Here is an 11,267-nt window from a genome sequence, read left to right as displayed (position 1 = left end):
TGGGAGGCACACCAGGCCCAGAGGGCCCCCACTCCACCCCACGCACCCTATTTAGCTGAAAAGGCCCTCCCTGCACAGAGCCATCCTGGGGGCTGAAGACGAGGAGGCGAAAGCTGGGTGTCGAAGCATGTGCTAAATCTCAAAACTTCCCTCCTGCACTGGGATAGGGGAAGATCCGAGTGCTGGTGGCCCAGGCGGCGCCAAGGAGATCCCCAGCCCCTGCAGGGAGGAGAGGAGGAGGTTGCTTGGGGCCCAAGACCAATCTCAAGAGGGCTCTGCTCAAGGACTGTATAGATTTGGCTTTGAGTTTTCAAAGTACCCTTAGTTCTCCAAAGGGTAGGGGTCGCCCAGCTCTCTGGAGAGCTAGGGCATAGGGTGGGCTGGCTGTTCCTTTGCTCCCCCCCCCCCACTACATACCCCTGCCCAGTTTGGTGGACCCCGGGTGTGGACAGCCCCCCCCCCCCGCCCCGGGGGGCTCTATGGGATGGTTGAGGGCGCAGGGCCGTGGCACTCCCAAGCGTAATTATTTGATCTGCAGATGTAAGTGGAATTTATTGTAACAACAAATATAGTGATGTCAAAACCCAACCTTGGATTAAAGCCGGCAGCCAAAGGGGAAGTGTATTAATTTCCAACAGCATCTCAGGCCAGAGCCTATTAGAACAAGCTATTCTTCAGGCCCCCCCATCAGAATTAATCATTGGGAGTTAATTTGAAGCTCAGACAAGTTGCTGTTAATTTAGTGCAGGGAGGACGGGATGGAATAAAAAGCTGAGGTGCTGGCCGAGCCTCGTGGGTCTCATTAATCAGCCAGCTGAGACGGCCTGGCTTGATTACAATTTGCAAAAAAATTCATTAGGGCCCGGGCGATTGACAATTTTTCTCTCTGCCTGTGATGTGACTCATTAGGCAGCCAAATGAAAGCCATGATGACGGCCATGATGACAGCGGCCATCAAGTGCTGCTTGTTTATCTTCCTCCCCTCGGCCTGTCTCCCGGGCCTGAGCCTCCGCAGGGCTCTCGGGTCGCCCCGGCATGCAGGGGGTGGGGGAGGAGGGAGGCAGCTTCCCCAGAGGGCAGAGGGGCTGGTGGTGTGCCACCTCCGCATGGCTGGGGCAGCCCCTGGCCCTCGCCTCCTGCTTCCAAAGTGCAGCTAGGGAGGGCCGCAGAGCTTGGCCGGCCCCCCGGGGTGAGGGTTCCTGAAGGTGGCCCCCAGTTTCTAGGGAGCTTCACTTCCCCGCAGGGTTTGTGCTACCAAGGCTCTGGGGTCCCGCTGTGGCCTCCATCCCTACCATGGGTTTTCGGAGAAGATGGGGGAGAAGATGGGTAGGCATTACACCTGTTACTGTGAAAAGGTATATGGGAGGTGGGGGCACTCCAGAATCTGCCGGGGGGTACCCCGCTCTCCATATCCAGAGTTCTTCCCCCAGGCCAAGAGTGCCGAGTGGAGGCGCCCCCACCGGGGAGGCCGCCGCTCCCCAGGTTGTGCGGCTGGGACTCTGCGCCGCCAGCCACTATTCCGCGGGGGGCGCAGATCCATCCCGTGCGGGGACAGACCGGCTCCGGCGAGGGGGGGTGAGGGGGGCGCGTCTCCGCGGGCCTCAAATGCGCGGTAGCGGGGAACACCTGCCCGGAGCAGATGACGCCAACGGGCGGTCAGGGCGCGCGCACCGGCGGGCCATGGAGGGATGGGGGTGGGGGGCGGCCGGGCCTCGCGGACCAGGCGCCAGGGCAGGGAAAGGCCCTAGGTGAGGGGCAGCAAGGAGCCCCCGAGCCCTCCGTGCTCCGCAGAGCCGGTTGCGGCCTTCGGAGGACCGGCCACGCCGTTTTGTTGTGCTCAAAACCCAAGTCTGGGCCATTTTCCGCCCCTGGAAATCTTGGGAACAGCAGCGGGAAACGGTGACTTGGTCGCGTCCGTCCCTCACCCTGTGCCTCGGGTGCCGGCGAGGCCTCGGTCCCCGCGGCCTCCTGCGGGTCGGTGACGGGTGGTCGGCGGTGTAAATTAAGCCAATACTAGTATTGACCATGGGCGAGGAGGTCCCCCTTCTTGGGCCGAGGGCCGCGGTGGGTCCCGCGCTCTGCTGCTTGGGAACCTGCTCCCCACTGGGAAGGCCGAGGTCGGGGAAGCCTCTGGCCTCTCCTCGCCCTTCGGGCTGCAGCTTCGCTGGCCGAGGCAGGGGCCCTGGCGCCGCGCTCGCCCGCTCCGCGCCCTCGGAGCGCGCGCCCCGGGCCGGCCCACGGCAATCTCCAGGGGGCCTGGCGCGGCGCTTCGGGGTCGGGAAAGGAGCGGGCCTCCCGCGCTGGGCTCCGGGGTGGGGGGCGTGGGACGGAGGGGTCGGGGCACGCCCTGCTCGCTCCCTGTGGGCCGCGGGGCCAGGGCGGGGAGCTGCCCGGCTCTCGGGCACCCCCGCGGCCCACCAGCCGGCGTTCCTCTCCCCTCCCCCACTTTGTGCAGCCGGCGGCCCCAGCGCCCTCGGGGTGGGGCGGTGGTCGGGTCCCGCCCCTCCGACCCCGCCCGCAGAGGGAGGTGCCCGGCCCGCCCGCGCTCACGGCCCGCCTCCAAGCTGAGCGCTGCGGGGAAGCCCAGCTCGGGTTTGGTGGGTTTCAGATCCTGTCCGAAGATACGCCCCGAGCCTGATTTATGGGCGCTCGGCCCAGCCTGGGGAGCGAGCACCGCTTCTTTTCGGATCGGGGGTGTTTGTAAGGGAACGCGTCTCGTCCCTGGCTGTGGTCGATGTAGATAGAGCATCGGGAGCTGGTGAAAAGCCACCAATACCTGCACTCGCTTTCCCTCCTCCGGGAGCCCGCCTCCTCCTCCGGCCGAAGTTTGCCCGCCTCTTAGGTATTGATTAGACCACGCAAAAGGGGAGACGCCAGCTTTCTAAGATGAAAGTGGCGCTCCCTTAAATTTACAACCCAACTAGAGCTCTCGCTCTCCAACTGAAAACCTGGTAAGGCGCAGGGAGGCTCAGGACCAGACAGCCCGTGGAGGCCTGGGCCGGGGACTTCGATCCCAGTACTGGGCCCAGGCCAGCTGCCTGGTCAATACTCTAGGAGTGCCCTCGACACAGTCAGATCTGGACACACTTACGAGACCCAGAGATCGGTCTTTTTTTTTTTTTTTTCCTTCTCTCTCTCTCTCCTCTTTATTATTCACAAGACTGCGATTATTTAAATGTCATAACTTATAAGAAAATAAGCTACATTGAAATAAATTAAACACAACAGAGACGTGCTTCAAACATGGCTCAGATAGGATGTGCAACCCCAGGAAAGAAAGCCAGGCAAAACCAAAGCAAAGCGAATTTCCAGGCTGCCCCAAAACGTCTGCTTTTCAGTCAACTAAAAGAAGAAGAAAAAGAAAAGAAAAAAACCAAAACAAACAAAAATGAGGGTTTGTTCTTGAGTGTCATGTTTACCTTTGGAAAAGTATGGAAAGGTGGCCTGCTATGCGAGGCGGATTACAGCAGAGGTTTTGTTTTCTTCTGGAATGTGAGTGGAGAATATTACTGGGCAGTTTGGTCCTATGACTTTCAAAATACTGCAGCTGCGATCCACAGTTTATATAGATATCTATGTACAAAGCAGGATAGTATAATAAATATTTAGTGGGTCATCAGGTATAGCCGTAGCCCCTTCGAAAGCAGTCTTCAGCCTTCTGAATGAGTATACTCTCAATGTGCTGGGGATGTCCAAAGTTGGGTGGACGGGTGGGGGGGGGGGGGACTTTGAGGTTTGCTTCAAACGGTGGCAGAGGGCCGGGTGGTTTCCTTCCAGAGCCGTGGCGTCTCCCGCGGGGGTCCAGGCCCTGGTTCCCCTGGGCCCTCAGGGCCGGGCCTGCTCCAGCTGCTGATGCTGACTTCTGATGGCGAACCTGCTGACGTGGACGGGGATGGGGACGACGATCTTGGGGTTCCTGGAGGGCTCCCCTGTCTTGGAATTGGCATTGCCAGCCTTCACCCGTTTCCACTTGGCTCGCCGGTTCTGGAACCAGATTTTCACCTGCACCTCGCTGAGTTTGAGGGCGTGGGCGATCTGCGAGCGCTCGGTCAGCGAGAGGTACTTTTTGCAGTGAAACTCCTTTTCCAGCTCCAGCAGCTGCTCGCTGGTGAAGGCAGTCCGCCGCCGCCGGTTCTTGCCCGTGGCCGTGGCCGTGGTGCTGCCCGCGGCGCCGCCGCCCGGCGGGGCCTCCTCCGGCGCGTGGCCGGGCTCTTCCTCCTTGTGGGCCGCCTGGCCGGGCAGATTGTCATCCGAGCTGTAGTCCAGATCGCTCTCCAGCGAGAAGCTCTCCTCCTTGCCCTTCGGGTCGTCTTCCACCTTTGACTCGTCTTTCCCTTGCCCTCTGACAGCCCCGACTGAAAGCAAAACCAAACGGCGTTTTATTACATTTCGCACACCGGCCCCCTGTCCCCTTCCCACCGCCGCTCGGGCCTTTCGCTCCCGTAGCGGATTGTCTTTCTGTGACATTAACACATTGTGATTTCCTGGCCTTTGAGGGGTAGAGAAGGGGGGGGGGGGCGTGAGAAAGCTCAGAGGAGGAGAGGAGACCGGACCCAGAACCATCACTCAAGGGGCCCCCGGGCCGCGTGCGCACCCTCCCAGCCTCCGCAGCTTCAGGCAGACGTAACAGGCGGCGTGTGGCCCGAGAGCATCCTCTTTGTCCCCGGGGTGGGGGCTGGGTGAGGGCTGGAGGGCTCATGATCCATCTGCCCCCCCAGTGAAAATTTAGTGAACCCCAATTTCATGGCAGCTAAAGTGGGGGCACAGGGAAATGGAGATGCCAGACCGGGTCTTTTTTTTTTTTTTTTTTTAGGAGATGTTGGCGAAAGGGAACTTTTGTAGCCTTAGGAGAAGTTCCCACAAGGCACCCCAACACACACGCAGACGCACAGCCTCCCGGGACCCGGCTCTCCCGGGCAAGCACCAAGCCCACTGAAGGGGTTTAATAGGTCTGGGCGCCCCCGAGGACACGCACTGCTGCGCCGCGCAGCCCAACCCGCCACCCCTAAAGGCTGAAGCCTATCCGGGACCCCAGGTCACGGCGCGCGGGAGGGGGGCCGACTCCTCCGAACTCGCAGCGGGACAGACCAGCCGCCCCGCGCAGCAGCCGGCTGGGGGTGCGAGGGGGTAACCAACCCCACCCCCTAGCGCGCGGCTCGGCTCTAAATGCCCCCCGGAGGCCGCGTCCTCCCGCTGCTCGGGCGAGGGGAGCCGGCGCGGGGGTCGCGCGCGGGCTTGGCCTCGCCCCCTCCGCCCCGGCGGGAACCCGGAGCCGGCTCGCCCCCGCCCCGCGCGCGCCGCCGACTCACCGAGCGACGCCTGCACCGCCTCGGCCGCCGAGAAGGCGAGCAGCGAGCCCTCCTTGGCCAGGAAGGCTTTGCCGTCCTCGGAGTCGGCTTGCAGCGCCTCGGCCTTGTCGAAGGTGCCGCCGCCGGGCAGCGGCTGCGGCGCGAACTTGCGGGCGGCCGCCGCCTCCTGGTGCTGCGGGGACGCGGAGAAGCCTCCGGGCAGCGTAGCCATGAGCGTGGAGGTGAGCGCCATGCCCTGCGCCAGGCTGGAGCAGAAGCCGGTGGGCAGGCTGGGGATCTGGTGGTGGGGGTGCGCGGGCGGCAGCGCGGGCTGCAGCGCGGCCTGGGGCAGCGCGGGCGGCGGCGGCGGCGGCGGCGGCAGCACCACCGGCCGGTAGGGCATAAACATGGGGTAGCCGGTGTAGACGAAATGGCCGGGGCTGGGCTGCGGCGGGCTGCCGATCAGCGAGTCTATGCTGAAGGCGGTACTGCTCCCCAGCGGGCGCTGCATCATCATCAGCGACGGCGGGAACGCTGCGCTCATAGACGCGCTCGGAAGGGGACAGCGAGAGGCGAGAAGTCCCCGCGCCGCGCCGCCGCCAGGAAGCCCGCCGGGCGCCGGGAGCACGGCCGGGTGCGCCGCACAGGCGCCGAGCCGGACCCTGAGAGCAGGCGCCGCCGCCCCTCAGCCCTGAGCCGGTTGCATGCCCGGCGGGAGCGGGAGCGGGCGCTGCGCGGGGGGAGGCCGTGGGCCCCGGCGTGGAGAGGGCACCCGGGCCCCGCTGGAGCCGCTGCCCGCCTCTTGCCCGTCGGAGCCCGCGCGCGGCGTCGCCTGCGCCCCTCGGCCCCGGCTCGCGGCCGTCGGTGCGTCCGTCTGCCCGATCCGCAGTCCGCCGCCTCCCGCGGGCCGCCGGGGAGCGCGCGAAGCCGGCGCACTAGTCTCCGGCGGGCGCCGCCAGCACCTTTAAATCGCGCTCCTCTTTCTCATTCACATTTTGCCTGCTGCCCGGCCGGGCTTACGTCACGTGGGGCCGGGCGCCGCCGCCTATTGGCTGAGCCGGGCGGGGGCGGGGCGGCGGCGGCGGGGCCCCGCCCCTTCCACCCCGGCGGGCCGCGAGCGGGCTCTGGGCGCCGCCGGCGGAGCGCGCGGGCCCGCGAGCCGGAGCCTGCGCGCCGGGCCCGCGCCGCGCAAACTTGAAAGGGACTGTTGCCTCCGACGCTCCGAGGCTCGAGCCCCGCGGCCCGACAGCCTCGTCGAGGCCGCGTCCAAGGGCCGCTTCCGGGGGTCAGGGCCGACCGCGGCCGGGCCAAGCGCGTTTCCTTTCTCCGTCCTACCCGCGGCGCAGCCTGGCGTTGAGTGCCGCCGCTGCGCCCGCGGTCCAGAGGCGGTTCCCGGAGTCGGGAGCGAGTCCTGCCCTTCCCGCCCGCCCCGGGGCGCGGGCCGGGGTCTGCAGCGGCCGGCCGGGGCTCTCGGTGCGCCCCCCGCGCTCCCGGGCGAGGCCAGGCGGCTGCGCGCCCCCGTCCCGAGCGGGGCCCTCCTGTGAGCCGTCCCTTCTCATTTTTCATGACGTTCTTAATCATCGCACCTATTTACACACTTTGCCTGCGCGCGCCAAAATAACAGCCACGATAATTATGATAATAAAGCGAGTCCTTTCTCCGCTCCTTCCTCGGGGAGGAAGGGGGAGTTGCTGCGCCTCCAGACTGTGCAACGTGAGATTATCCTGATGAAAGCTTTATGATGTTTGCTCAAATAAAAGCTGCGTTTTGTAAATAGGCGCTAATTAAGCGCGTTGAGAACGGAGGGAGCGCCCACCCCGGCGCCGCCACCCGGTTTCCTGCGCGAGGACTCGGGGGCGCGCCGCCCGCTTCGCCTGCGGACCGAGCCGATCCCCTCAAGACGTTTCCACTGTGTCGGCGATGGTAAAACCCCAGAATCTGGGAGCCAGGGAACCGGCGGGGAGGGAGTGGCGGCCGGGGGTGTTCCGATCCCCTTCTCCGTGACAAAAAGAACAACTTCCAGGTCTCGGATTCTTTTCAGAAGGGGAGCCGTTCGCGGCCGGGCAGACGGTGCGCGCGGGGCTCTCCACGCGCCTGCAGGGCTCGGCTCCACCTGCCCGGGTGGCTTGCGCGGAGAGGAGAGAAGGGCATTGTCACATCGGTCGTTAAACATCCGTTCACGCCGAGGCGCGAGCGGCTGGGGAGCTGGCCCGTGTTGGACGTGTGTTATGTATCACTTACAAGCACGTTTAATTGGGAGATAAAGATAAATCGATCTTTATGAATTTATCGACCCTATTCTTTGAAGCTCTGCTTTCTGGCTCTTCTTCTTTCTCCCGCTCTGACCCCAAGGCCCCCAGGGGGACGTCTTAATCCCAGGCCACCGCTTCCGCGGTAAGCTTGGCCAGGAACCCCCCGGGCACCCAGAGGGCCCTGGAGGAGTGGGAGGAGGGTGCGTCCCCGGCGGCGCCCCCGAGCGCTGGGAACACCCGCGGGCCCCGCCGCCGGCCGCCCTCCGTCCCCCCCCCCCGACCCCCCACCCCCACCCGGACAAAGACGTCTGGAGCGGGAGCGCGTTTCCCCACTTCAGGCCGCAGTCATAGATGGCTCCGGCGGCAGGCGGTTGGAAAGGAATTCATTAGGACGCTGCTGGCTGCATGGCCTACACTCCCTTCCTGCCCAGACCCCGAGGTGGCTCAGGCGGTGTGAAGGGGGATCGTTGGAATCCACAGGGAAGGAGGTGGCCGTGGGGTCTCTAAGCTCTATCCCTCTCTCTCCACTCCTACAAAAGATGAAAAAGAAGAAAAGGAAAAGGAAAAAAAAAATCGAAGCCCAGGGCAAAAGGCTGGTTTCTTTATGAGCATAATAAATACTCCCTCTCATTATGAGATAGTTACAGGCAACAGTCTCTGGTATGCTTACCTTGGTTTTTGAATCCTAAGAAAAAAATGTTCGACCCCCTTGCCTGATTTACGTTGCTACAGCCGAGTCTCTTCGTCGCTTGGCACTGGCGTGCGGGTGTAAACTGCTACTCATCTTACCTAAGCACTTTGCCATCCACTTTGCTATTTCTCCGGAAAAATATTGTTCTAGGGACTTCCGCCGCCTGATTACCCTCCGAGAGAGGGATTCCTTTGATGATTTTGGTGATGATTCTACATTTAAAGTTCAGCGAGAAGATTTAGGTCCGTTGAATTATAGCTACACTTGAAATAATTTCATGGCATATTATTTGCATCCATAAATTGCTGTGGAAAGTATTGACTGCGGGGGTTATAATACTAATCTTCTTTTATTAGTGAGTTCAGAGAATTCTCATCAATATGAATTTTATTTACTAGTGTGCATTTTCTCGAATGCAGTGCAGTAATATTTTCTCATCTAATGCTTAACTACTTAGAAAACGACTGTGTGCGTCATAAAAGGATGCTTGTGTTCCGCCGTGATTCACAAGATTCATTCGGGGCACCTCAGCTACCTGCAAAGCGTTCGGAGTTCAGAGCGTGGAGGACTGCGGATAATAAAAGACTTTCGAGTTTTCCCTCGTCTCCTCGGAGAGATTTATGGGTAGCGAGCGGCAGGTACTTGGTTTATGCCTCCTCTGGATTCCTACCTGCTTACCTCGGAGCTGCCTCACAGCACAGAGCCCTTGGGGTGACTCGGGTCGGCCCAGGCTGAGCAGGAAAACCAGCCGCCACAGACCTTTGCAACTTTGCCCTTCGGGGACCCCCACCCCCGGCTCCCTGGGATGGGAAAGAAAGGAAGGACAGAACCCAAGGGCGACGTGGGTCCTCAACTCCAGTTAACTTCTGCGAACTTTTTTCCCCCAGGAAAGCTCCGGCGAAGAAGTTAGCCCACGCCTCGGGCACTTTTCCTCGGCCAGTGCCAAGCTGGTGTCAAGATCGTACTAAGCCACTTAAAACCTCAGACGTCAGTAAAAGTGATGGTAATTAAGTTGTCTCCACGCTTCGGGGCTGTCCCAGGCAACGTTTGCACGCAGGTGTATGGCGGCTGAGTACAAGATGCTAAGTGTACAAGGAAATGAATATTCATGTAGCAAACTTGCATTGGCCTGGCGAGTCCAGCCCGGAGGAGGAAGCCCGGCGAACCGCATGTTTCCAGGCAGCCGCCAGGGTCGAGGTCGCGGGCGGTGGTGGAGAGGGGGCAACGTGGGCGCCCCAGGCTCTCCGTGGGTGCGGAGAAACCCGCAGACCCAGTGGGCAGGGAGCGGCCCTCCGCCACCCAAGTCCCAGGAGACTGGCTGGTTTCTCTGGCAACCGTGTTGTTTTTATTTATAGAGACTCTGAGTGGCCTGATCATTCGGTCATTGCAGCAGCTCTTGCTCCTGGCAATAGTTGGGAAATAGCTTGGGATGGCTTTTATTTATGGAAGAGCAATTGGGATTCACACCCAGCAAACTCACAACAGTCCCTCCCAAGCCCAAGACGCACTTACAAAGGGGTGCTTGTGTAAAAAATTCCCCATCAGACACACCAATTTGCAAGTAGCAGAAAGCATTGAAGCCTCATCTTTTTTAACTATTTTATTCAGCTTTTTTTTTTTTTTTTTTTTTTAAATCTGAAAGCCCAAAATAGACTCCATGTGGTTCTAAGTGAAGTCAGCCCTTGGCTGGCTTTGAAATAGCTCCTGCAATTATGTAAAAGAGCCATTCACTAACAGGACAGAATTAAAAGGGATCTCGCCCGCTTCCCTTTCATTGCCAACCTCTCCTGTTTGGCTTTTCAAAGCACTTCCAACACGATGTCTTTCTCCAGGACAAAAGGCAGAACAAAAAAAGTCCCCAAACTTGTAAATTGAACGTCAAGGGAACTTTAAACAATTTAAAGCCCATAAATAATGATAAAGGGGACTGGCAAAAAAGGCAAGCCCATTCAATTAATAGAGTTTCCCAAGCAAAGATCAAGTGGTTTATAAAATGAAAGTCTTTGGTTTCATTATTCTGCTCCTTGACCATGCAGAAAGCAGGACGGGGGGGGGGGGGGCTTTCTAAAGCGCCCTGAAGAAGAAACACTTTTCGAGGCTGTGTGTGCCGGACATTCTTATGTAGAAAGTTGCGCTTTTTGTCCCCCGCCCTCAAAGTAGCAGCAACAAAACAGAAAGCCAGAAACCTGAAGGGGAGGAGACTTTTGGGGGTTTTTTGTTTGTTTGTTTTCTGGATTTTTTTTTTTTTTTGCATTTTCTTGGAGGAGTTGGAAAATGTTCCCCGCAGGCCTGAAGGGCGGGAAAGGTGACCCTTAACACCTGCGCCCCCCACCCCCGTGCGGAGGAGCAGGCGGAACCACGGCCTGGTGGCCCGAGACCCGTGCCCTCGTGCGACGTGGGGGCCGGGGTGAGGCGTTCCTGCACCGCCCCGGAGGCTGGGGACTTCGGGCGGGGGCGCGCTGGCCTGTCGCCCCACCCTGGACTTGGGCTGCAGAGCCTGGGCCTGGGCGTCCGAGGGCGCAGGCAGGGGTCCTGCTTGCTTCTCCGAATAGCCCTACAGGTTGGAGTGGCGAGTGCGTGACTCGCTAGGGGTGCTGGATGGCCCCAGATGCCCTGCGCCCGCGCTCAGTGCTAATCACCCGGGCAGCACCCAGCCCGGGGGTGGGGTGGGGGTGCAAGGCAGATTCTCCACAGGGACTGAGCCGCTCAGCTCCGGGTTTCCCAGGCTGGGAAGAGGGCCCGAGCTAGGCCGGAGGGCCGCCGCTGGGGGACGCGCGGCGAGGGGCAGCGAGGGCAGGGCCGGGCAGGGCCCGGGAGGCCGTGCGGTCCGCGAACCCCGGGCCCTAGGGCGCCGGGGAGGGAGGCGCAGGCCGCGCGGCGTTTCTCACCCGGCTCTCTCTCCTCCCATCTGCTCCCTTGGATTCCTGCGGCCCCACCTTTCGGGGACTTCAAACGGCGCCCCCGCCGCCCCGCGCCCCACTTTCATCTCCCCGCACAGCGGGCATTGTTTGCGGGACTTCACAGATATGCTAATCC

At 61.3% G+C, this 11,267-nt stretch overlaps 1 protein-coding gene across 2 annotated transcripts; it reads right to left on the bottom strand.

Annotated features, from left to right (window-relative positions):
- Positions 1-3,154: 3,154 nt before the first annotated feature.
- On the bottom strand, positions 3,155-6,193 carry GBX2 (gastrulation brain homeobox 2). Of its 2 annotated transcripts, none has more exons than XM_039228618.1 (2): positions 5,310-6,193; positions 3,155-4,355 (listed from the first exon to the last, which is right to left on the bottom strand). In XM_039228618.1, the coding sequence occupies exons 1-2, from the start codon at positions 5,830-5,832 to the stop codon at positions 3,826-3,828; spliced, it is 1,053 nt and encodes a 350-aa protein (XP_039084549.1). In that variant the 5' UTR covers positions 5,833-6,193; the 3' UTR covers positions 3,155-3,825. The 2 variants fall into 2 exon arrangements, with proteins under 2 accessions (XP_039084549.1, XP_039084551.1); XM_039228620.1 differs by having other exon boundaries at positions 4,247-4,355; positions 5,267-6,193.
- Positions 6,194-11,267: the final 5,074 nt, after the last annotated feature.

This window comes from Hyaena hyaena, unplaced genomic scaffold (assembly GCF_003009895.1).
Source record: "Hyaena hyaena isolate Hyena2069 unplaced genomic scaffold, ASM300989v1 scaffold_31, whole genome shotgun sequence".
Classification (NCBI taxonomy): Eukaryota; Metazoa; Chordata; class Mammalia; order Carnivora; family Hyaenidae; genus Hyaena; species Hyaena hyaena.
This window is presented reverse-complemented; position numbering and strand designations above follow the sequence as displayed.

Excerpts from the sequence above, each read along its gene's own strand:
- GBX2 (XM_039228618.1), bottom strand. The coding sequence starts at position 5,832 with ATGAGCGCAGCGTTCCCGCCGTCGCTGATGATGATGCAGCGCCCGCTG. Across the intron at positions 4,356-5,309 it reads GGCGGTGCAGGCGTCGCTCG|TCGGGGCTGTCAGAGGGCAA; the intron begins GTGAGTCGGCGG and ends TTTTGCTTTCAG.